This window comes from Hippopotamus amphibius, chromosome 4, assembly GCF_030028045.1.
Source record: "Hippopotamus amphibius kiboko isolate mHipAmp2 chromosome 4, mHipAmp2.hap2, whole genome shotgun sequence".
Classification (NCBI taxonomy): domain Eukaryota; kingdom Metazoa; phylum Chordata; class Mammalia; order Artiodactyla; family Hippopotamidae; genus Hippopotamus; species Hippopotamus amphibius.
The window spans coordinates 148567344-148595219 of record NC_080189.1 but is presented as its reverse complement, the minus strand read 5'-3'; the positions used below and the strand labels follow the sequence as shown (position 1 = coordinate 148595219).

The following is a 27876-nucleotide window of genomic DNA, read 5'->3' as shown; positions in this document are numbered from 1 at the left end:
GTAATAAAGGTTTAATGAAGAAATTTATCTGGTGTTCTTCACACGTGACTATAGGAGCTCTTAAAACATTTCTTAGCTTAAAGCTAAAATTTCCAAATTCTTAGTAGTTTCAGCATCCAAAATGCCCAGCTCCTTGTCTACTCACAGGAGGGCTCTTTTTATCCAATCATATCCCACAGAATCACAGTACTATTGACCAAGACTTGTTTCTGGTAGAGCATCGAGTCTAGGTCCCACAAAGATGAATCATGTATTGTTTATTTACTTACTACTTAGATGGCACAAATAAAAGTTTTGTAGACCAGAACAGGCAGATGTTTAGCATGCAAATAAGGGCACTGTTTTTCTCTAAATTATCAATTCCATCCATGTTGTTTTTATTAAGTACAGATCAAGTAAAGTTCTGCTACTGATATGTCTGCATAAGGTGCTGTTTCATAGTCTGATAGTCATATTGGAAATCAGTTCAAGAGTACAGTAAAAATTGTCTTGTTAATAGTTTGCTTACCCATTTCCATGACCATTTTAGAATCAAGGTTTAAGTAAACCAGCAATATAGCGCAATCTTTGTGCTGCTAGTTTTCACATACTTATTATTTTATTAATATTTAACATATAGTACCAAACAAGAAGCTAACAGTTATATCTTCACATGATTTTGTATAGGAAATACCTTTAGAGCTGCTGTCTTATTAAGCTTCTTGTGTACAAAGTTCACGAATAAGCAACAGCCATTTTACAGAGAATGCCTATTAATTCTTCAGATTAATAAAAACACAAAACAACTGCGTATATGTTAATTCATCTATCTGTGTTGTCTACTAATTGCACAAGAGAAGCCTGTTGGCATTCCTAATTGTAAATATTTGTGACTTTAAGAACTGAAGTTAGGTCATAATCATTCAAAATGTTAACATGATCAGGCATTTCTAATAGTTAATGTATAAATTAAAACAAAATCTCTCCATCCTATTATTTGCTGCTTTAAAAACTCTTTCTGGCCTTGAAGGTACAAGTTGTTGTTTTGCACTTCTTGTGTAGGTATTTCTATAAGATAGACATTCTGAAATGAAATTCCACAATCTAAAGGATGTGGTATCTAAATTATCCTTTGCAAAACGGTCAGTTTCCATTTTTGTCTCTGCCTGCCCATGAATGTATTTATTTACCATGTGTTCTGTGGTAATATATATTGTGAATCTTTTTTTCTATCATTTTAATTTTTGCCAAGCTGATAGGTGAAATTTATATATCTTACTGCTTTAAAGGCCCTGTACTTCTTAATGTCTCAGGTCACAGGAAATTCCAAAGAAATTTTCACTCTTTAGTTGACATTTTGGCCTGCAGCTTTAAATCTAAACACCTATACATGGTGCGTACTATGCACGCAGTGGTATTCTAAACATTTTTCAACTATTAACTTATTTAAATCATTATATTGTCACCATGTTACAGATAACAGAACCTGGATAAATAGTTCACCCAAGTTTATACAGTTAATAAATGGTAAGCCTATATTCAAACTTAAGCAGTCTGGCTCTAGAAACCATGCTATTAACACTAGACTATGCTGCCGCTTAGAAATTCATTTTAATTACCAAGATAAGTATTTGTAAGTCCAGGCCATTATTATAAAGTTCAAAACTGGTCTCCTGCACATCTCCAAAGACATAAAGGAGAGGTATAGGAGTTGGTTTTGGAATTTAGGACCTGACCCTAAGCTATTCAGAGGAACTCAAGGCTCCTTCCTGGAGTTGGCTTGTAAGTCCAAGATTCTAATTAAAAGGCATCTACAATGGCGATGCTTTCTGCCCAACTACCTCTTCAAAGCAAAGCAACCTTTAATGGGTACTGCCAACCACTAAGGGGAGAGAATCAGTAATCCAATCTACCTCATATACTCCCACTAGACTTTATTTTTAATTTGTACAGAGGAGCATCTCTGTACTTAATTTGAACATCTTAGCTACTACAGTTGGCATTTTTATTATTTGCTTAACATTCAGATCCCCAAAGTAAAACCAATCTGCATACTTCAGGAGATCTGGCCAGGTATAAGCCAAACTGCCAAGAAACCTATTTGCACAAAGTACCATGAGAGAAAAGATGAAGAGAACTCCACCCCTACTTCTAACATTTATTGAACACTTACGATGTGACAGGCACTGTGTATTGCTTTCACATACATATAATGTTTTCATGTATTAGCTCACTTAATTATCATAACTCTTTAGAGGACCAAAACACTAGATGGGAAGTGGCCTTCCTGAACCTCAGAATAACCTTCATTCAAGAACTATTCATTTAATAAATATTTATTGAGCATTTATCAAGTACCATGCTCTGTATAGGTACCAGGAATATATAGTGAGTGATAAGCAGAACAGCCCTCATGGAGCATAGCCAGCCTCCCACTCAGTCTATTGAAATTGTTACCTAATGCGATATTCCCAAATGCTAGCTGGTCTAGCTGCATGGTAATTACTTGGGGACAGTCAACATTTCAAACTGCTGGGCTCTACCTTTGTAAATCTGATTCAATAGATCTGAAGCAGGGTCCCCAAATCTGGGTTTTTTAAAACTCCCAAAATGTACATGATACAGTGAGATTTAGGAAACACTGACTGAACTAATCTTCACTGTCACTTTCACTTAATTTTGCCCTCAAATTACTACCACAATGATACCTCCAAAATAAGAACTCTGGTATTATGTCCTGTTTAAAATCCCATCAAATATACACAGGACAAGTCTAATTATTTTCAGATGAAACCCTCCTTTATCTAGTTTACTGCCCATCTCTTCACCTTCATCATTTCCCACATTTCTTCAGCCACATTGCAGTTACTCAAAAGCATAATGTTTTATTCATTTCTGGCTCACCTCATCCCACTCTCTCTGGTGGTATCTTTTCCAATATGTAACTTGGTAAATTTATGTGAGAAACTTTCAAGATTCAATTCCATCATCACTTTGTCTTTGTTCTGTCTCCCAAAACTGCCTGTCTCCCCTAGATCTGACCACACTGGTTATTTTGCTATATTTATGTTCCTCTACAGTCCTTAAAGCTTCCTGGAGGCAGTAAACTGCCTCATTCATTTTTCTGTTCTTAGTAGGCATGTGCGTAAGTGGCTTTAATATTTGGCCCAAATCTGCTATTTGACTTTGACTTCAATCCACAGAAGGTTAACTGCCCCTTCAACATTCTTTCTCGGGATCACTGAATTTGTGCTTCACCAGCACTACTGTGATCCTACAGATTGCAATCATAATTAAACAGCATAACAATGTCAGTAGTATGAACAAGTCATTCTATTTGGATCTATTGTGATTATCTGGATATGCACTTTCAAATAAAAGTAAGCAGACTTCCTAGGTGGCGCAGTGGTTAAGAATCTGCCTGCCAATGCAGGGGACACGGGTTCGAGCCCTGCTCTGGGAAGATTCCACATGCCGCGGGGACACGGGTTCGAGCCCTGCTCTGGGAAGATTCCACATGCCGCGGAGCAATTAAGCCCGTGCGCCACCACTATTGAGCCTGTGCTCTAGAGCCTGTGAGCCACAACTATTGAGCCCGTGTGCTGCAATTACTGAAGCCCATGTGCCTAGAGCCTGTGCTCCGCAACGAGAAGGCACTACAATGAGGAGCCTGCACAACACAATGAAGAGTAGCCCCAGCTCGCAGCAACTAGAGAAAGCCCATGAGCAGCAACAAAGACTCAACACAGCCAAGAAATTAAAAAAAAAACAAAAAAAACAAAACCTCTCTGAGTCCAAATATAAGTAAGCATACTAGATATAAGTTAGAATGGGAAAATAAAAGCTAAAAAAAAAGAAAGAAAATTCACCAAGCAGTGTAACAGTGAATAGCACCAATACCATCACCAAGGAGAGTAAGTGATCTTCTTTTTATTGTTATTAATTTTTACTGGAATATGCTTGCTTAACAATGTTGTGTTAGTTTCTACAGTACACCACGATGAATCAGCTATACATATATATATATTCTCTCTTTTGTGGACTTCCTTCCTATTTAGGTCACCGTAGTGCATTAAGTAGAGTTCCCTGTGCTACTTGAGTATGTTCTCATTAGTTATCTATTTTATACATAGCATCAACAGTGCATATATGTCAATCCCAATCTCCCAATTCCTCCCTCCCCTCTTCCCCCTTGCTATCCATACATCTGTCCTATGTCTCTATTTGTGCTTTGCAAATAAGAACATCTATACCATTTTTCTAGATTCCACACATATGCATTAATATACATTTGTTGTGAAGTAAGTGATCTTGACAGAGAAGAGATTTACAGCATAGGGAGAGAAATGAAAAACTATAATACCAATTTGCTAAAAAGAAGATCTAAGTTTAAGATTACTTCCCTTATCACTGCAATCTATGTCAGGAAAATGCATGAGTTATAATGTTGTTAACAAATTAAATGAACACCTTTATCACATTTATTTTATGTCTTCTGAGCCCAGCTGGAAACATGAAGTTGATTCATTTTGTTTTTTACAATCTTTTCCAAGAAAGTGTTGTAATTATTATCATTAAGACATGAAAGTTTTCATTAAGTTGATTTCTAATCTTATTGGCTTTTTTACAAGGGGGGATTACCTTTAGACAAGTATTTTGTATTATTAGGGGTATTCTCATCATAAATAGGATTTGCTGTTATATTTTCCATCTGGTAATTGCTGCAAAACCAGAATACTTCAATAGTGTTTAATTTTAAAAAAAATTCCTCTTCATGAAAAAACATCAAAAATTTGACATTTCAAATTAAATATAAATTACATTTTCAGGACGGTTAGCTAGCTATTATTTTTTTTTAAGAACTTTTATTGAGACACAGTTAACAGACAATAAACAGCATATATTTAGAGTGTACAATTTGGTATCCCAATCTCCCAATTCATTCCCCCCCAACCCTCCCTGCTTTCCACACTTGGTGTCCATGTTTGTTCTCTATGCCTGTGTCTCTATTTCTGCCTTGCGTTTCCTCTTTCATGGTTGTTAGCATTTGCCTTATATATTGAGGTGCTCCTATATTGGGTGCATATATATTTATAATTGTTATCTCCTCTTCTTGGATGGATCCCTTGATCTTTATGTAATGTCCTTTCTTGTCTCTTGTAACATTTTTTATTTTAAAGTCTATTTTATCTGATATGAGTATTGCTACTCCAGCTTTCTTTTGATTTTCATTTGCATGGAATATCTTTTTCCATCCCCTCACTTTCCATCTCTATGTGTCCATAGGTCTGAAGTGGGTCTCTTGTAGACAGCATATATATGGGTCTTGTTGTTGTATCCATTCAGCCAGTCTGTGTCTTTTGGTTGGGGCATTTAGTCCATTTACATTCAAGGTAATTATCGAGATGTATGTTCCTATTACCATTTTCTTAATTGTTTTTGTTTTTTGTAGGTCCTTCTCTTCTGTTTCCCACTTAGAGATGTTCCTTTAGCATTTGTTGTAGGGCTGGTTTGGTGGTGCTGAATTCTCTTAGCTGTTGCTTGTCTGTAAAGCTTTTGATTTCTCCATCGAATCTGAATGAGATCCTTGCTGGGTAGAGTATTCTTGGTTGTAGGTTTTTCCCTTTCATCACTTGAAATATATCATGCCACTCCCTTCTGGCTTGCAGAGTTTCTGCTGAGAAATCAGCTGTTAACCTGATGGGAGTTCCCTTGTATGTTATTTGTCATTTTTCCCTTGTTGCTTTTAATAACATTCCTCTGTCTTTAATTTTTGTCAATTTGACTACCATATGTCTTGGCATGTTTCTCCTTGGGTTTATCCTGCCTGGGACTCTCTGCGCTTCCTGGACTTGGGTAGCTATTTCCTTTCCCATGTTAGGGAAGTTTTCAACTATAACCTCTTCCAATATTTTCTCAGGTCCATTCTCTCTCTCTTCTCCTTCTGGGACCCCTATAATGCGAATGTTGGTGCGTTTAACATTGTCCCAAAGGTCTCTTAGGCCGTCTTCAGTTTTTTTCATTCTTTTTTCTTTATTCTTTTCTGCATCAGTGATTATCACCATTCTGTCTTCCAGGTCACTTATTCACCCTTCTGCCTCAGTTAATCTGCTATTGGTTCCTCCTAGGGCATTTTTCATTTCAGTTATTGTGTTGCATATCTCTGTTTGTTTGCTCTTTACTTCTTCTAGGTCTTTGGTAAACTTTTCAATCTTTGCATCCAGTCTTTTTTCAAAGCCCTGGATCATCTTCATCATCATTATTCTGAATTCTTTTTCTGGAAGAGTGCCTATCTCCTCTTCATTTAGTTGTTTTTCTGGGGTTTTATCTTGTCCCTTCATCTGGGACAAAGTCCTCTGCTCTTTATTTTCTCTATCTTTCTGTGGCTGTGGTTTTCAGTTCCACAAGATGAAATACTGCAGATACTGCTTGATACTGCTGTCTGCCCTCTTGTGGACGAAGGTATCTAGGAGGCTTATGGGTGCTTCCCGATGGGAGGGACTCTAGTTAGCTATTATTTATAATAATTTTCTCCAGAAAAAATGTCTCTCAATAAATTTTAAAAAATGAACCTTTAGGATACTCATGTTAGAGAATGTATTCATTTAGTCTACAAATGGTTCTTGATCATCTCCTATGAGACAGATGCTGTTCTCAGCATGGGACACAGTACAATAAACAAAACAGACCAAGTTCCTACCCCTATGGAGCTTATATTCTAGGACAAATATATCTTTGTTTCTTGTTATTCAATAGTAGTTACTAGGGTCAATCCCCAACTGACAAAACATTAGCCATAGAAATAATCTTCCCATAAAACTAAGCAGCATCAGAAGACAAGGCAAAATCTACAAAAATTAATCTGTATAAGATTAATTTATAAGATGTTACAATACAGTGTATGCAAAAAGAGCAGGCTTTATAACAAAATTTGAGTATGAATCTATTTCTTTCTATGTAACAGATATGTATGTATATAAATAAATGCATAACTTATGAATGCACAGATAAAACCAGAAAGATACAATGATATAAATTGTCAGCAAAATTTACAAATGTTAACAATAGCAGTTTCAAGATGGCAAGATCACAGATTATTTTGTTAAGAAAAATTCACCACTGAACTAACACTAACACTACTGGTGCACCTGTACTTGTCAAAAAAAATCTGAAAGAAGTAGTCATCTAACTTTTAAACTTGTTTTCCAAAAAGACTAACTGAAAACAAGTTAATTTTTTTCTTCATTTTGAAATAAAGCAAGAATGATCATAATTTTTTCAAGGAATGGAAAATAAAACTGAGTAAGCAATATAATTCAATATTTTCAGTTTCTCATTCTAACTTAATTTCCGGATTTTGAAAATTCATCATTTCATGAAAGACAGATGAAACAGTTTGTTTCTAACACAAAACAGAATACATTTACTATAAGTAAAATAAGAATACATATACTTGTATTAGTTTTGAAAGCAACTTAAACATTTCTTGGTTTAGATGACCATTATTTTACTAACTTACTAACTTAAGATCCCTTAAATGTCCACAATTAGAGAAAGATGGATTATTCCCCTTCCAATAACCTTACAAAAATGCTTAGTCTTAACACTTGATTTTCCAATGTTACAGTAAAATAAATAGGGGAAAAAAGAGTCACTATTTTAAAGTAGAGGGTACATTCTGAAAATGAAATCTGTATCACATTTGAGATAGCATTACTATGTAAGTGTTCTATTTATGCACTAATTAAATTTATTAATTAGCTAATAGATTTACATCTGTTCACATGATTGTGTACTGAAGTTCTATTTGGGAAAAGAATATGTTTTTGTTTTTAGATTATTCTTAACTAGTGATTTAAAATGCAACTTTCTTGGTTCAGAATTCATATTGAGCCTCTCAAAATAATCTTTGATCCCTACAATATATAAAGTACTAGATAAGTTAAACAAAAAATGTGAAGCTATTACTCTAAGTCAGAGCTTCTCAAATTTTAGCTTCCCTCACAGAGTTTCCAATTTGAAGGGCTGGATGGGGCCTGAGAATCTGTAATGCTAATATATTAGCAGGTAAGACCAAAGATGCTGGTCTGGAGAATACCTTGAGCCCCTCTGCTCTACAGAAGTACTTTGTTATGTGTCCTTCAAAAATGCCCAGAGAAGTAAAAGATTGTTTACTAACACTCAAAAATTTTTTACTAAATACCTTCTCTTTAAAAATCTGCCCAAATGCTTTACAAACACAAGAAACATATCCAGACTCCAAGACATTAACATTGCCAAATACTTAGACTTTGGTAACTATAAAATACAATATGGACTTAGACTAGATTAACCACTGGTTGACTTGTGGTATGCATCACAATCACCAATAGAACTTTTCCCCCCAGATAGTTGTGCCTAGATCCCAATCCTGGAAATTCAAATTGTAGGCTTGGCATGTTGGTATAAAATACAATCTTCCATGTACAACACGATTAATAAATTGGCACTGTTGAATGTTATATGCAAGTTGTTAAGAGTGTACATCCTAACAGTTCTCATCACAAGAGAAACCTATTTTCTTTTTTTAAAATTTTGTATGCATGTGAAATGATTAATGTTCAGTAAACTTATTGTAGTAATCATTACATGATGTATCTAAGTCAAATCATTATGCTGTCCGCCTTAAACTTATACAGTGCTTTATGTGAATTATATCTCAATAAAACTGGAAGAAAAAATAAAGTCCAATTAAAAAATAATAAAAAATAAAAGACAATCTTTCAGATGATTCTGATGAGCACTCCTGGCTCTTCAAGGTTTGTATTTTATCTATGGGTGCTTGTGAAGTTTACAGATTCCTGAGTGCCATCCTATGGGGAGTGAATTTGGTAAATATATGGTAAATAAATTCACCAAATTAGAATCTCTGGGGATGGGTACCTGGGAATCCTTATATTAATTAAACACCCTGGTGATTCTTTTTTTTTTTTTTTTAATTTTATTTATTATTTTTTGGGGGGTACACCAAGTTCAATCAACTGTTTTTATACACATATCCCCGTATTCCCTCCCTTCCTTGACTCCCCCCCCCCGAGTCCCCCCCATCCTCCCCACCCCAGTCCTCTAAGGCATCTTCCATCCTCAAGTTGGACTCCCTTTGTTATACAACAACTTCCCACTGACTGACTATTTTACAGTTGGTAGTATATATATGTCTGTGCTACTCTCTCGCTTCATCTCAGCTTCCCCTTCACCCCCCGCCCCCTCCCAAACCTCGAGTTCTCCAGTCCATTCTCTGTATCTGCGTCCTTGTTCTTGTCACTGAGTTCATCAGTACCATTTTTAGATTCCGTATATGTGAGTTAGCATACAATATTTGTCTTTCTCTTTCTGACTTACTTCACTCTGTATGACAGACTGTAGTTCTATCCACCTCATTACATATAGCTCCATCTCATCCCTTTTTATAGCTGAGTAATATTCCATTGTATATATATGCCACATCTTCTGTATCCATTCATTTGTTGATGGGCATTTAGGTTGCTTCCAGGTCCTGGCTATTATAAATAGTGCAGCAATAAACATGATGGTACAAGTTTCTTTTGGGATTATGGTTTTCTTTGGGTATATGCCCAGGAGTGGGATTACTGGATCATATGGTAGTTCTATTTGTAGTTTTTTAAGGAACCTCCAAATTGTTTTCCATAGTGGCTGTACCAACTTACATTCCCACCAACAGTGCAAGAGAGTTCCCTTTTCTCCACACCCTCTACAACATTTGTTGTTTCCAGATTTTGTGATGATGGCCATTCTGATTGGTGTGAGGTGATACCTCATTGTGGCTTTGGCTTGCATTTCTCTGATGATTAGTGATGCTGAGCATCTTTTCATGTGTTTGTTGGCCATCTGTATGTCTTCTTTGGAGAAATGTCTATTTATGTCTTCTGCCCATTTGTGGATTGGGTTATTTGCTTTCTTGGTATTAAGCTGCATGAGCTGCTTGTATATTTTAGAGATTAATCCTTTGTCCATTGTTTCATAGGCAATTATTTTTTCCCATTCTGAGGGTTGCCTTTTAGTCTTGTTTATGGTTTCTTTCACTGTGCAAAAGCATTTAAGTTTCATGAGGTCCCATTTGTTTATTCTTGATTTTATTTCCATCATTCTAGGAGGTGGGTCAAAAAGGATCTTGCTTTGATGGATGTCATAGAGTGTTCTTCCTATGTTTTCCTCTAGGAGTTTTATAGTGTCTGGCCTTACATGTAGGTCTTTAATCCATTTGGAGTTTATTTTTGTGTATGGTGTTAGGAAGTGTTCTAATTTCATTCTTTTACATGTTGCTGTCCAATTTTCCCAGCACCACTTATTGAAGAGGCTGTCTTTTTTCTATTGTATATTCGTGCCTCCTTTGTCAAAGATAAGGTGTCCACATGTGTTTGGACACCCTGGTGATTCTTAAGCCACAGAAGTTTGAGAATCATCAGCAGGTCTTATAGCAGAAGTTTAATAGGTTAGCCAGCAAACTTGAAAAATGAGAAAAAGTTATTTGTAGCTACAACTATATACACATACCATAACAACTATATTTGTCAGGCATAACACTGAATTGAGTGGGTTGGACAACAGCATGTAGAACAAAGTACAACTGCTGGGAATAAGAAGCTAGAAGTACAACTCAATGACAGACCAGTAATAAAGCGTGTGCTTAATAAAAACCAGTAACTTTTCCTCAAAAAGATCAGAGCATAATTAGGCTTTAAAGATGACCAAATGAAAAATGTGACAATGGTGCGATGTTCTTCCAATTCTCTGAAATAATTTTTTATAAATGACCTTTTAAATTCTTTATGAATGCTACAAACATCAAAGGATTGAGACTTACTGTCCATGAATAACAACTGTGTATTAATGGCTTTCCCGAAATCACATCACCTACTCCACCACTCTTTTCCCTTTGCATTACCTCCCTCTCAGCGTGTAAATGCCTTTCTGTTTCCCTTATCATATGATTTCTGATAGTAATAGAGAACTGAGACTGGAAATCAAGGTCAGGGACATTAAACTTCATGCATGTGTATGTTTAGAAAAATGTATCCTTAATTATTTGCTTAAATATAACAAGATACATAAATTATAATAATCAAGTTCTTTCTTATATAGCAGGGAAAAAAATCACATGTATCAGAATGAAGATATACACACAAAAATCATACCCTGAAGATTTTTTCCTATTTAGTTCTAAACCCCAACCATGATGAAGTTTCTGGAAATGATGACAAGAGAAGCTCTTCTGTAGCAAACGTCTTGGTTCTCCACCTATACTAATCCATCCTATCCAATGCTACCAAATAAATTTTCAACTAACCCTCTGATCCTGTTTCTTTGTCTATAAAAAGATGATAAGTATTACTTTTACTAAGTGGCAGCTCTCAGATCCCACCTAGGAATGATGCCTATGTATCTAATATGGCCTATGCCTTTCCACAAATCAGATGCTTAACATATAATTTTTAAATTAAAAGATTAAAGAAATTTAAGAATGTTTTTACTTAGGAATAGAAGGAAGAGACATGATAACTACCTTCAGATATTTGAAAAGGATGTCGCACAGAAGGCAGAGTTGGTAATTTATGCAATTCCAGAGAGTAATAAGTGGGAGTTACAACGTGACAGGGCTTGCTCAATAGAGTTAAAGCAATACTGAAGGTAAAACTATGAGAATTTTAAAATTGTATTCTCATTTCGGTGGCAATGTAAGAAAAAGAAAAGAAAAAAAAGCATGTTCTGGATCATCTAGAAGATCTCTATATAGGTCTCTATTCTTGTTACAAACTTCCTGTGTTTGAGGTTGCATTTGTTTATGATCAAATTGGTACCAACTGATCACTAAAAGGAACAGGGTTACATTTTTAAATGTGGTATACTCAGGCTGAGGTCACTGGGTACATCTCAAAGGTTCACAAGATTACTTTGCTCCAAAAGAGATCTAAACATTAGTCAGGGATGAGAAATACTGGAATAAAGAACTTTTTAACATTTAAAGCTGCAAAAATGAATAGGTGGTTTTGTGAGAGTGCTTTTTGTGTGTGTCTAAGAAAATTCTCACAGCAGACTGGCAAATTTGTAAACATAATTATCAAAGATATTCCTGTGATGGTTGATATTAAACTAATAAAACTTAAACCCTAAACTCAATTATTTTGCAAGAACCTCAAACTTAAAATCACACTGTACTAAAAAATAAAAGACAGAATGCATAATGGATGAATCAATTAACACCCAAAACTGAATATTCAACTATGGCCTAAGCCATCAACAATTCATTGCTCTGCCTGACAAATCAGATGCACAAATATCAGCTAAATAAATGAATGTGCAATAATCTGTTATAGGCCATGGTGGTTAGGTGCTAGAGTAGTCATCTAGGGTTGAAAATTTTTTTTGAACCATTGAAATAAATCAACTTCTTCATATTTTCTAAGAAAATATCCCTTCCTCCACTCACAATGAAGGCTCCATTGATTTGACACATAACTCATTTAAACATTTTAGCTATGGTAACTGCAAAGGTAGGTAATTTCCAACTCTTCTCTGCAAACAGACTATATAGACATTTAGTGAAGTTTTGACACCAAAAGAGCGTGGAAAAGTAGCCTTTCTTAATTTCCTATCCTCTAACAGCCAAATAAATATCCTTGAGAATATTTTTCTTCGTTTACTATCTTCACCGTAGAAAAATGATTATTTTAGAATAACATATATATACAAAAAACAAAACAAAGTATCTTCATTTAATTTTCAAAGGCCAGACATTCATAGAAAAATATCAATATAGAGGAAAAGCAACATTAACCATTCTACCACTATCATATGTTCACTGATAGTTTGGCTCAAAAGGACATCAGCCTTCGTCAGACTGTCCTTCAAGCCTTCTAAATAATGTTGTGAGACTTCAAGGGAGTGAAACGCTTCTGAAAACAATTTAATAAACATAATAATAATATGAATATAATTATGGTTTCCAGTTTATTAAGCCCTTACTTTGTGCCAAGAACTGTTATGAGTGTTCCACATGGGTTAATATCTCTTTTGTCCTCACAATAATCCTAAAAGGCAATTATTCTTATCCTGATTTACAGATAAACAAAGTGAAGCCCAGAGAGGTAATGCAACTTGTGCAAGATTACACAGCTTAAGTGGCAAAGTAAGCAGCCAGCCAGCCTCTAGAGTCAAAGCTCTTGGCCATTAGTCAGTCATTACTACATCTTTCTTAAAGAAATGAAGTGAAAACCCTAGCCCAGAGATGAGGTGTTAAGCTTCTCGAAAGGCATAGCAAGAACAGTTGTAGACCATCTAGGCTTGATAGAAAACTCCGTAGAATATGAATTCAGGTGATTTGCAACAAAACCTATAGCCTATTCATTAGCATACCAGCATTGATCAAGAGTCCTGTATAAGGAGATAATTAATAGTCTACATCAATACAATCAAGTAATCTACAAAAAGACATCTGACTCATGTCATCAGGGAACCCCACTGACATAGTTAAAAATGAATAGTCCAAGCAGGGCAAACTGGCATTCATCCAGGACATTGATATGTGGATACTAGAAGACAGAGGGAGTTTTTTTTTTTTTTTTTTCTTTTTCTTTTTATCATCACAAACTGTATGGATGCAGGCATGGGCCATATTTCATATCATATTAATAGCCTGTCAGTGGCAGAATGGGGCCAACATGCAAATCGAGCAAAATATAAACTAAGTAATATTCAAGAGAAAGCCTGAGATTACATTTTAAGGACATCACTTAAGACTCTGGGTCTAACTGTCCCTTAAACCAAAGCTAGATTGTGTGAGCTAGTAACAACCTCCCCACCCAACCCCCTCAAACTAGTTTGAGCTGTGTTTCATCACTTGCAATAAAAATAATCCTAACACACTTACAAACTGCCAGTGTTTCATATTAAAAACAAACTTTAATGACGATTAAGTACAAGGAAAGGGCACTCTCAAATACTGCTGGAGAAAATAAATTGGCCTAAACTTTCTGGAAGTTTAGAGTAGACTTAAGAAATGTTTGCTAAAGATGAAACAAGGGTAAAGATATTTTCCACATTTACCTACTGATTTTCTGCAGCCATACACATATGCCTATTGGTAAACTTTTTACTTGGTGTTCTGAATATATAGAACTGGCAGGCACTCACTTTTAACGAACCCTGAAATAGGGTACTAAGTTATTTTCAAGGCCAGTACATGTTACACATCATTATACTTATTAACAAAATGTGTTTTCTAACCTGGTTTTAATAGACACTATAAATATTTTTAAGTGACAAAAAATTAAAATTCAAGATTCAAGAAAGTTCTAAAGTAGCACAAGAGATGCCCCAGCATGAGAAAAATTCTTATGAAAAGTGCGACACAGAAGAGCAATAATGACTTCCAAAAAATCCTTTTAAAAATCTTAAAATCCTTCTCTGCTTTCTTTGTTCATTCAGTTACTTTGTTTCACTTATTCATTCAGATACTTATTAGGAGGTCACTGTATGCCAGTAATCTTTTACATCACAAGTTCCGAATTAAGTCTATTTGTGATCTTGCTCACTGAAACATGTTTCAACTTTGTTAACTGAAAAAAAGGAGACAGGGTCACTTTAAAGAAATTCGCTTAGTATCTGAATTCACAAGAAAAGATCTACATATAAGAACAGAAATATATTCCAACTCAAAGACTTTAACGTTCTACCTTTAAACCTTCAGTGTATTTTTACCATAGTAATATTCAGTTGGAAAAAGAAATTCTCACAAACTATTAGGAAAAGTGGAGAAGCACAGGGAACTGTCACTAATGAGTGAAAACTGCAATATTAACTAGTAGACACTTGAAATATATTGTCTTTCAAAACAACTAGTATTACTTCAGTATAACTACAAGAACTACAGTAAGTATGTCCCATTTACAAAACAATAAATTTTAAAAATCATACTTGGAAATAATCTTTATGTTTAATATTATAACCAAGTGAAATTTTTAAATGAAGACACTCATAAAAGGTGAGATCACCAGAAGTAAAAGTTAACATCTTGGGAATAGTTTTTTTTTTTTAATAAAAATGTCATTTTAATTACTGTTTTAAGTCCTTTAAAACAAAGCTACTAACGAAATGGGACTTTATCGACAATAGAACAGGTAGAGACCATTTTGAACAGTAAGTATTTTTGTAAAAAAGAACTGGCACATGAAATCTTTCTAAGTCACTAGAAAAATTAATTCTCATTTTAGAGTTGCTTAATCTCACTTCTGATAAAGCTTCCAGTGACTATTCTCTGTTGTTAGTTTTAAGTTGGTTAATTACCCACAAACAAACCTTTAAAAACACAACCACTTCAACATATCCATTATGATGGCTACTACCATAAAAACAGAAAATAAGTGTTGGGAAGGATGTGGAGAAATAGGAACTCCTGTGCACTGTTGGTGGAAATGTAAAAATGGTACAGCCACCACAGAAAACAGCATGGGCAGCTCCTTAAAAAATTAAAAACAAGAGTTACCATATGATCCAGCAATCCACTTCTGGGTATACTGAAATACATACTTCAAAATAACTGAAAGCAAGATCTTGAAGAGATACCCATATTGATCGAATCATTATTCACAACAGTCAACAAGCAGAAGCAGTTGATAAAAGAAATTTTCACATATTGAAGTATGGGGAAATTATTCTGGCTTATACATGAGTTAACTTAAATTTTATGCTAACTAGAACAGACTGTTTGTGGCCTACCAAATATACACTACACATCTGCTTTAATTATTAAAGAAAAGGGCACACTGACCAGAAGTAAAGAATGTCCATGTTAAAAATAAAGATTAAATGCCTCCCTTTCTGGGACGCCAAAACTGGTACTCCTTCAATGATAAGACTTCCTTCCCAGATGCCAAGGCCAAACTGACTTGCTGTGTACATGCTGATCTGTTTTGGGGGGTTTTTGGGGGGTTTTTTTGGAAACCTTGAAGGAATGTATCCCTGACTTGTTTGATGTTCTTTGTTCTGACAAGACATAACACTGTGCTGAAACCATGCTTCACCAGAGCAGTTTCTCAGCATACTCTGGGAGGCTGTCTTCTGGGCTATAGTCCTCAATTTGGTTCAAATAAAACCCTTTCCTATTTCTATTATAGATTGTTTATTAATTATTTTTGTAGACACAACCTAAGTGTCCACTGAAAAAAGATGAATGGATAAATAAAATGTGGTATACATTATTCAACCTTAAAAAGGAAAAAAATTTTCACACATGCTACAACATGGGCGAATCTTGAGGACATTATACTAAGAGAAATAAATCAATCACAGAAAGACAAAAATTGTATAGTTCTACTTATATAGTATTCAAACTCATAGAAACAGAGTAGAATGATAATTAAAAGAGGTAGGAAGAGGGGGAAATTGGGGGTAGCTGTTTAATAGTTACAGAGTTTCAATTTTACAAGGTGAAAACGTTCTGGAGATTGGTTACACAACAATGTGAATACACTTAACACTACTGAACTGTACATTTAGAAATAGTTAAGAGGGGAAATTTTATGTTGTTTTTTAAAACCACAACTTAAAAAACCCCACAATCACTTCAAAAGCTGGGGGGGGGGAAGTCATGAGGTAATCACTTAGAGTTTGTTTTTATAGATTTAGATTTCATATATTATTCTTTTCTAAAAGGGTCATGTCTGGCAAACAGATATGGGTTTATTATTCTTTACTACAGAAAATATGAGTTTTAATATAAAACTCAATGCACATATAAAATGGTTAATTTTTGATGCTCCAAGAGACAGGGATACAATTATCTTTAAAATTCCAAAGCCTATAGTAAGTTTAAAAATTATCATTATACCTTTACCAAAAATACTGAGCAACAAGAAGACTGGCTTACCTTAGTTTCAAATTCTTTTCTAACCCTCTAGTTAAGCACAAAACATACACAACACATCCACCACAAATAGCAGAAGACTGGGTAAAATCCACCAACTGAATAATTAGTCCCAATGTTTAAAATAAAAAAAAAAGGAAGGAAGAAAATAGGAAGGAAGGAAGGAAGGAAAAAAGAGCATTCTTTTTATGAATTAAAATCAATTTAATAGAAAACTAATCCAATAACACATTTAAGATAATTTTCTCCTACTTGAGAAACAGATCTATGTTAAAAATCTCAGACAAGAATATAGTACTTTAAATATCTAACTTTTTTTAAATTATATTTTAAGAGGACATATCTATAAATAAGCACAGTACTCTAACCCAAATCTTTAACATCCATGCATGGTAAGTTTTTTATTTCACCACCAAACATAATAACCTATTACCAGTTTTTCTGAAAAAATCAGTCAAGAGACTAATCCACCTCAGCCTCCTACACACCATTCTTAACATACAACAATAGAATATAACCACAAAATCTCTACCTTGAGCCCAAACACCATTAGAGCTGCAAAGACAATGGAAGTCACTAGGTAGAAAGACTAGATGTTATCCAAACTGCACAAAATGCATTGCAGTGGACCACAGGAATGAACTACCACACTTAACCTAAAACAAAATGATAGTTCAGTAAACACATAAACATGGAAGAGTGCACTAATATAAATTTTATACAAATTGAGATACAAAAATCAGACAAACAATACAGGCTTGAAGTCTTGCTTTGAGATAAAAGCCAATGAATGATCTTACCTCTGGAGAAATTCATAAGTAAAGGACAGTTCTTCTACTATGTAGGTTCATATGTTTTACCACAAATATTTTATCAACTCATCATATCATATCGAGCAATAATTAATATTTATAAAATTGTCTACTCCAAACTGTGGCATCAAAAGGAAAAAAAAAAGTTTTAAGTTACTGCCATTCCTAAGACTGCAGTGCCTTGCAAATACCCTGATAAAATGAACTATCTGACTAGTATATGTGTTTATGACTCTAGACTCTAAAGTCCAGAGCAAATTTTTAGTAGCCTATTTGGGGAAGAAACAAGGGGATAAGGAAATGTGAAAAAGGGGGCCTAGGGTAACCAGTAGATCAGATGCTCAAGAATAACTGATGCTAGATGCCAACATAATCCAGGGATGTACTGTTTTAACTGAAAAGAATCCTCTTTAAAGTTCTGGATCCAATGATAGTCTTTTCATTTTTAGGAGATATAGGAAAGAAAGTGGGGAGTGGAGGAACTAATACAAATAAATATTTGGAAAGACTTGCAAAAAAGAGTTTTTAAGTGTTGTCGAAGTTTAAACTAAAACTTTAACAGGAACACCTATTTTCAAGTATATAATGTTACCAAGACTCCTAAACCAAGCACTAGGCATAATCTCATTTAATCTTCACAATAACCACTAAAATGGCTATTATTATCATAATTTCAAAAGAAGGAAATAGGCTCAGAAGCATTCAGTAACTTGCCCAAAGCTCACAAAGCTAACAAGTGAAACGGCTGGACTCAGAGGTGTCAGGTTCAAATCCTAAACTCTTAACCACCAGACAACCTCTTCAAAGAAGAGGAAATCAAAGTAAAATTGTCACAAGAAAAAAGTTTACTAGTTAATGAGAGCTTCTTGATTTTTAAGGACCAAGTTAAAGAAGGAAGTTAAGGAATGTTCATTCTCAGAGATTTACTTTAATGATCCAATAACTATGTCTGAAGGAGTCTGGCCTGAAACCTGAAAGGAAACAGTGAACCTCTTGACATTCCACTGAAATCTAAAAATCAGTATTAATGTGCTATTAAGTCCAATCCCTACTATGAAGGAATCAATATGAAACTCCCTATGTTAAATCTATTATAACCATACCCAACCTCCGTTCAGATTTCTTCCAATCCTTCAGCTTTTGCATTTCCTAGCCCTCCTTCAAAAAAGACAGATTTGTCTCCCCCACCTGCACTCTACAGGTTCATTTAAAATGGAAAAATTCTAAGGAGAAAAATCTGTTCCCCTCAATCTTTCAGTTACCTTGTCAAAAAGTTCCAAAACTAGTAGTTAGAAAAGATTAAAAAAGACATGTTTAACAAACAGCATCTAAAAGTTGTTGAGTTGCCACCATTTATTGTGTTTAACTTACTTTTTCAGTTATAAGAACCTCTGTATTATGAAACACTAAATATGATCCGAGTTTGCTAAATTTTCAATTAAGAATATTTTGAAAATAACAAATGGGGGTGAGGAAAATCTAAGAACTAGTTTAGACTTGGAGATGAAGTACAGTGGCTAATTCATTTATATTAAAGCTGCTTATGCTCTTCTCAACTGACGAACTGCAACGCAGAAATGACTACAATATTGCATACATAAAGGGAGTGATTGGTGCATAACTTCAGGCACGATATTAAATATGATTCAGCATATAAGGACAGAATATTGGCAATGCATAGAGGTGATGTGCCTTAGGTTTACAATATAGGAGCCTCATCATTTCATCAAAAACCTTGTAATCATTTCTGCAAAATTAATTGCAATTAATTCCTGGCAACTCTTGGAATTAAGTCTAGACCTGTTTACTCACTTTTTGAATTTTATATGCACTTTCTCTGCTGTATACAAACTGAGAACTTAGCTTTCTATTAGATAAAGACCAAAAAGGAATCCACAAAAGAGCAAGAACATAAACAAGTTTATCTTCTGCTGATACTGATTAGGGCAGTTAATCTCTCCCAGAAGAGTGGAAGGACTTAACAGTTAAAGCCAGGCTACTAACCAGAACTCTTATCATAAATCTTCAATTCCTTAAAATAATTTCCCCAAAGGTTAAAATAGCAGAGTGGACCAAAAAGAGGTGGGGGGGGGGTCACTTAATTCCACTGGTTGGACTCATAATTCTTAATCCTATAATGTACCACTTAAGACTCAAGCTTCAAGGTGTTTTAAAAACTTGCATTAAATTCTAACAGGATGATTATTTACTTCAGGTGTATTTTAACATACTTCAATTTCAGGAAAATAAGACAGGTCTGCCTAAAAACTTTGCAACATTTTAGTGCTGCATTTCATTTGCTCTGATCATACACTTTTTTTTCACTCTCATTAGAAGTGTTTACCTGAATTTAGCCAGCCGTTACGTTTTTACTAAATTATTTCCAAGAATGAATGACGCATATAACTCACTTATAACGTCTGCGGTCTCTTGACAGGTGATAGAAACACAAATATCCAATTCTGATGTTCTCAATAATACGTGGCTATTTCTCTAAATTCCCGTTACTTCTACTCTCGCTCTGGGCAAGTTTTTCGAGGCGATTAAAACAAAACCAAACCAAACCTGCACGTGCAAACTAAAAAGTTAGCATCGCGGCAAATCCCAAATGCACAAAGGCAGAGACACCCGCCTGGCCGGACAACCGCAGGACCAGATCGCATCCAACTACGCGAGCCCCTGGGTCGGAAACCCAGGGCCCCGAGCCCACAGGGAAGCCAGGACCTGCATGCAGGGGCCGCCCCGGGGCCGAGTTTTCAATGGAACCTGAGAGGATGGGGGCGGGAAGGAGCGGAAGCTCGGGTGCAAGCGTCGGCGACCAAGCTCATTTCTCTTCCCGGGGTTTTCAGGCTCGAGGAAGTCCACCCGGAGCGGGGCACCGGGCAGGCTGGGGGTTTGAGGCGGGCAGGGAGGGCGCTGCGAGGCCCGGGCGGCCGGGAGGGGACGCGAGCAGGGCCCGGCCCCCAGCCCCCGGCCCCTGAAAGCACTTTCGACGCGTCTCCCACCCCCCACGACAAGATGGCGACGTGGACAGCGGGGGAGCCTGGCCGGCGAGGCTGGGGGAGAGAAAGGGGAGGGGAGGGAGGCAGAAACAAAAAGGCGGCCCCCCCGTAACGCGGAGGCCGGGCCACGAGCCGCCGCCGGCGGGCGGGCGAGGGCGCCGGCGGAGAACGCGGCTGGAGGGGGGAGTGGGCTTACTTTTTCTTGTCGTTCGCGCCGCCGGCGCCCTCCATGACGAATCGGTCTCCGCGATGCCTTCACGGCCCGCGGCCCCCAGGCTCGCTCCGGCCTAAGCCCTGGCTCCCTCCACACGCGGGGAGGGGAGGAAAGGCACGTCCAGAGAGGTGGGGGGCGCGAGGCGGGAAACCCCTCGTGAGACCAGAGGCGGGAGAGCAGACGGCAATCGCAGGGGTCCAGGTCCGGCTCCGAAGAGCCTCCCCTGGGGCAGCTTGTCGGGGCCCGGCCCGACGCACTGGGCGAAGCGGCGGCGAGGGCGATCCTCGCGTCCCCTCAGACGAGGCGGCTCTGTGCTCTGAGGAGCTGAAGCAGCGGCAGGGGGCGGGCAAGGGCGGAGGCGCGCTCGGGGGCGCGCGCGCGGGAGGAGTGTCGGGGGGCGCGCCCGCCCGCGGAGCCCGGGGCGCGCTCACGCAAGCCCGCCTCACCTGAGGGGGAGGCGGGTTCCTTGAGAGCCAATGGCGAGCGACGCAGGCGGCCAGTCCCCACCCCAGCCCACGTCCGTCTCAGCCAATCAGGAGGCTGTCAGCTGAGGCACAGCTGGGAAGCGCTGCCGCGCTCACGTGCTCGTCTATGTGCCGCTGCGGAGGAAAGAGAAAGGAGGTGGGGTGCGGCCAGTCTGGGTCTGGGGACTCTGCGCCTTCTCTTAGGAAAAGCAGTGCCTAGCTTTGGGAGGCGCTGCTGAGAAGGGATTTAGGTTTTTGGGTCCCAAGCTTGCATCACACTTCCTGCTCTCTGTGCAGCAAGTCTCCCGCTCTCTTTTTCTTCCGCAGCTGTGCCGTGTCGGGTTGCCACCCACTCTGCCAGGTCCCAGTTTAAAAAAGCAGACTTTTCGCGTCGTGGCAGCAAACCCTTGGTCCCTTTGCTCAGAAGTGTTACAGGGGGTCTTTTTTGCCAGGTTAACCAACCACGGGCCATGTCACCGACCGCACCTTTTGCAATAAAACACTGGGGTACTCTCTTTGTCCACTAAGTTTCTCTGTGATGAAGTTTGATTACTGAGTAAATACGAATAAAAATATAAAATAAACAAACTCCTCTTGCTGTAAACCTCTCAAGGGAAGTAGTTAAGGTAGCAGGAACTCCTAAAATCTGAAATAATTTTGAGCACTGCAAATAGGTATAAGTGACTAATAAAACGCATAAACCTGAATTTCAGAAAAAAAGAGTATGGGAAATGGCTTTAGGTTCACGTTTATTTTTTCTTGTTGCTTTTCAAAGAGTGGGAAATAGATGGATTTAGGAAAAGGGGAAGACGACCCTTAGTTTGAGATTTACAACCTTGAATTGAGTTCACTGTGTAGGCAGGAAAGAGGAAGGAGACTTCAAAACTGGCACCAAGACCTGAGCAGGGGACTTGTACCAGAGTTAACTCGATATGGTTGCAGCCAGTATTGCCTGTTTGCTAACATGACTTTGCAAGCTCCTGGATAAGACTTAATCACTTTTTGGCTTTTGAAGCATACATTTCAAGGCTGTCAGTCTTTTAAATGAAAAAGAATTGTGTTTTGAGCCCAACAAAGGAGAATTGTACACGTCTCCAATTGACGCTAGATTATTTTACTTCTCACCTTTGCCTTAATTGTTATATTGTTACAATCTAGCTTTGGGTTATAAATTAATGTGGATATCTGTAGTAGATTTCAATTATATTGTCATGTAAAAACAATGGTCTACATAACAGCATTAAACTCTGATAAGACAAAAATCAATTCACGTAGCACCTCTTTTTAACTAGTCAGGAGATCCATAGAGATATGGTTAAAGATTGATCTTAATGCTACCTTTTTCCCCCAGATCTACAATGCTACCTTTTTCCCCCAGATCTACAATGCTGAATATGTCTTCTTGAAAAGTAGCATGGGAGATGCCTGAAAAACGGAAGGACCAAAAATAATTATTCACTTTTTTTAATTGTGGAAAGAATAACTCTGTAAATTAAAAAGCTTTTAATTTAACATTCTGAAAACTCAGTGTTAAGAACACTGATGCCAGAGTCAAGTGAGCTTGAGTACAGGCTCTGACACTTACCAACAAGTCATTTAACCTCTCCGTGCCTCAGTTTACTCATTTATGTCTATGCCACAGAATTAGGGCAAATGAGATGATACATGTAAAATATTTAGAATAATACCTGGCACATAGTGAACTATCAATAAATGTTAGCCATTAGTATTGTTGGTGGCCTTGTTTTCATTATTCTTGTCATTACTATTACCCCCGAATTTGTGCCTCTGCTAGTGGTAATCATGTGAGCTTCTACCACAGTTCAGCCAGTTTTAAATATCCAAAAATGCCAATTATGTTAATATAAATTCACATATATTCTCTATTTTCAACTGTGTAACTGCCCACAGTGTATATGAGCATGATTGCAGAGATCTTCCATCATTTCCTTTCTCATTATACTGGTAAGAAATTCTCTGTGGCCAGTGATTATAGCTAAAGTGTATAGTGTTTATTACAACAACAAAAAAGTGAGGCTTTTGTAATACAAAATCTGTCATTTTTAAAAGTTTAAAGCAGAATAATAATCCAATCAGCAAAAGATATTTTTGAATAGTCATTACATTTGCCTCAAAGTTCAATTTTCCTTTCAAAAAATGTAAAAAATAAGGTATTTTATGTGTGCATGTATGTATATCTATGTATATATGTGTATATGCACATATATGAACAGGGAAAGCAGTAATGTTCAACTGGTTTCCACAAAATTACAAAGGACCTAAATAGTATTCCCTAAATTCAATCAATCCTGTTTAATAACAGAATTCAAAAAAGCAAACTTTTCTATGGGATAAAATTTTAAATTATCTTCTTTATAAACATCCATTAATAAATGCATTTAAGTTACTATAATGTGAATAAACCTTAACAAACAATCTTATTTAATTACTTTCTAATCTTCTTAAGTGTCCAAATTTCACTGCAAGTCATTTTGCAGAACTTTCTAAGTCCGCTGAAGGATTACTTGCGAATGACTCAGTTGACCCTTAACCCATATTTACAGTGGGAAGTTAGGCAGTGACTCAGGAGGAGGCAAGGTAAAACTTGAAGTCTAGATTAGTCTAATTAACATAGAGCATTGAGCCTTTTAAAGAGTGAAGCACATGAGATTCAGATAATTTAGAATGTATCAAACTGTATAAGAAGGCCTAGTGATCAGTAAGTGACTCTTGGCTTATTATTATTATCCTTAGTTCTCCTCCTCTCCTCCACCTTGATCTATTCTAAGATCAACAAAAATAGCATACCATTTGGAAGGAAGTGCTTAGCAGATAATAGACATTAAAAGTATTTTTTTTTCTTTCAAGGATCAAAACAGAAAATAAATGTGTATATTTGTCTGAATTTTTGGAGAGTAGGAATAGACTGAAATTTTAACACTAGTGCTTTTCAATTATGATAGACATTTTAAGCATAAATTTACAAAGGAATGCCAAAGGATTTTCAGTTTCTGGTCCAACAATTAAAGAGCTTGGAAGCATCCATCCACACAATAAGAAAAAACAGGTTAAACTGAAAACCAACAACTTTTCTTAGATCCACCAGGGAAATGAGGTCGCAGGGAAAACTGCTGCCCTGAAACCTGGAGAGGCAGATAGGAAGGTATAGAGAATCACAGCTTACCAGAGGATCACAGTTCAGCAGGAGCGGACACCAGAAGCTGAAGTCAACATCACAGTTGGAGCCAATATCAGTAGGAACACCTTAAAATGCAAGTGAGGAGCTGCTGAAGCTCTGTGTGGACCAGCTTTAGAGTTAAAAACTACAGAGGGGGCTCAGCCTGAAAGGGACCCCATAACTTTCTTGAGTTTCAACTCCAGGAGCCTAAGAGATCATCACTGTGAAGATCTGAGGAAAATCTCTTGCTTTTTTGCATGGCTAGAGACAAAATAACTCTATTGAAATACTTTCGGAGCACTGTGTTCTTCTTACCAAGATCTGTCCTCAAGGGAAACTATTTTACCAGAGCCTAACCTCCTTAGGCAAGGGGAACACTCAACTCCAGCCGCTTCTAGCCCGCAACACGAGAGAAGGGAAATACTCAACTCAGGCTCACAGAGAGGCTGAGCCCTAATCTTAGGACTATAGAGCGCCTTCCCTCTTCCCACACCTTACCGTACCACCACATCACTAGGGCTCCTGGGTAGTAACGGGATTACAGCTAAAAGAACTGCAAGCCTCAGACCCTATTTAAAGAGTCACTAGGGAGATCTGAAAACAATAAGAGAAACAAAAACAAGGACACTAGAGGAAATTTTAGCTTCAGACACCACAGCTATAGCAAAAAATAGCATAGCCTATCTCCTAGCCAGACAAACATAAAATTTCATAGTAAAGGCCTATCTACCTAAATTCCTTTTAGCTGATATATCCTGGCTGGTTTTCCACAAGAAAATTATGATATGCTAACAGACAAAAAACAAACAACCCCCCCCCCCCCGCCATAATCTGAAGAGAGAAACCAAACATTAGAACCAGACTCAGGACAGAGATTTTGTAATTATCAGACCAGGAATCGAAAATAACTATGATTTATATGCTACAGGCACAATAAAGAAATGTCCAGGTGCAATAAAGAAATGATGAGTTTTCATGATGAAAAAGAACAACATGAAAGAACAGATGAATAAAGTAAGCAGAGAGCAGAGATATGGGAACTCTAAGGAGAATCAAAAGAAAATTCTATAAATTGAAAACAATGTAACAGAAATAAAGAATGCTTTTGATGGGCTCATCAGTAGACTGGACATAGCTGAGGAAAGAATGAATGAGCTTGAGGATATGTCAAAACAAACTTCTAAAACTGAAATGCAAAGAAAACAAATTAGTAAAAAAGATGGAACAGAATATCTAAGATCTGTGGGAAAAGCACAATAGGTGTAAACTAACTGTAGTGGGAATAATGGAAAAGGAAGAAAGAGAAAGGAGCAAAGAGATATTTGAAGAAATAATGACTGAAAGTTTTCCAAAATTAATGACAGACACCAAATCACAGATCCAGGAAGCTTAGAGACTACCAAGTAGGATAAATATCAAAAAGTCTGTTCAAACTGCAGAAAATCAAAGACAAAGAGAAAATCTTGAAAGACGTCATGGGGCAGAAGGCAGTAGTGAAAATACCTTATCTATGTTATACCTTATTATACCTTTCACAAAAATTAACTCAAGATGGATCCTAGACCTGGATGTAAAATGCAAAACGGTAAAATTTCTTGATGATAACATAGGAGAAAATCTACAAGACCTTCACTTCAGTACCAAAAGCATGATCCATGAAAGAAAAGTAGCTAAATTGGACTCCATTAAGTTAAACACTTATACTCTGCAAAAGACATTGCTAGGAGAATGAAAAGTCAAGCCACATATGGGAGAAAATATTTGCAAAACACCTATCTCACAGAGGACTTCTATCCAAAATATACAAAGAACTCTTACAAATCAACAATAAGAAAGTAGACAGCTCAATTAAAAACTGGATAAAAGTTCTGAACAGATACCTCACCAAAGAATATATACAGATGGCAAACAAGCCTATAAAAAGATGCTCAACATCTTATATCATTAGGGAGTTGCACATTAAATAGCAATGACATACCATGACACACTTAAAATGGCTAAGATCCAGAACACCAACACCACCAAATGCTGTCGAGCTCATGGGGCACTAGGAACTCTCATTCATTGCAGGTAGGAATGCTATTACAAAGCAAATGTAGTCTTACCATACAATCCAGCAATCATGCTCCTAGATATTTACCCAAATGAGTTGAAAACTTATGTTCACACTAAAACCTGCCCATGAATATTTATAGCAACTTTATTCATAATTGGCCAGAATTGGAAGCAACTAAAACTTGCCAATAAATAAATGGATATACAAACTATGGCACATCCAGACAATGGAATATTATTCAGTGCTAAAAAGAAATGAGCTATCAAACCACTGAAATACATTAAATGCATGTTTAAGGAAGACCTTACATGCGTATTGCTAAGTGAAAAGAAGCCAATCTGGAACAGCTTCATACTGTGTGATTCTAGCTATATGACATTCTGGAAAAGGCAAAACTATGGAGGCAGAAAAAACATCAGTGGCTGCCAGGGATTGGGGGAGGAGAGGAGGGATGCATAGGTACAGCTCAGGGGATTTTAGGGCAGGGAAACTATTCTGTATGATACTCTAATGGTGGATGCATGACATTATACATTAGGCAAAACTCACAGAAATCTACAACACAAAGTATAAACCCTAATGTAAACTGTGGACTTTAGTTAATAATAATAATAATGTATCAATATCAGTTCATCAATTATAACAAATGTACCACACCAATACAAGATGTCCATGATAGAGGAAACTGGGTTTGTAGGTGGAGGAAGAGGGAGTATATGGGAACTCTTTGTACTTTCTGTTTAATTTTTCTGTAAACGCAAAACTACTATAAGAAATAAAGTTGATTAACTACAAGAGAAAAAGGGAATACTCTTCCAAAGTCACGTTTTCATGTATTCCTGAATAAAGCAAAAGGTTTAAATTTGTAGGAATGAACCTTGATGAAGCATGCCTTTGAATAGAAAGGAAAGTGATATCTGGATATTTTTCTAACATCAAAGTCTGTTGAAAGATTCTGAAAAGCCCAGCTTCATAAGGTTTTTCATTTCTAGAAAGGAAAGACGTAAGAGAAAAGAGAACAGTGTTTGAAAATTAATGGTACTACTACCTCCTAATCCAAGTATTTACAGGATTTCAACTTTTTTCATCTGTAACTAAATTGGTACATTAATAAACCAAAGAAAGATGTTTATTAAAAATCTGCCTTGCCCACTTCCTAGCCCCCATCCTAGAACACACCAATATGTTAGCATACTTAAAATGTATCATTGGTTCATTCATTGATTCACTATATACTGTAGCCATTCTAT

The 27876-nt window shown here is 36.8% G+C and overlaps 1 protein-coding gene across 1 annotated transcript in view; it reads right to left on the bottom strand.

Annotated features, from left to right (window-relative positions):
* The window catches only part of HIF1A (hypoxia inducible factor 1 subunit alpha), a 51391-nt gene extending 30139 nt beyond the window's left edge, over nucleotides 1–21252 (bottom strand). Inside the window, exon 1 of the mRNA XM_057730897.1 lies at nucleotides 20911–21252. Within this exon, the coding sequence (XP_057586880.1) occupies nucleotides 20911–20945 (35 nt within the window). The 5' untranslated portion in view covers nucleotides 20946–21252. The remainder of the gene's footprint in view (nucleotides 1–20910) is intronic.
* Between the last annotated feature and the right edge of the window lie 6624 nt (nucleotides 21253–27876).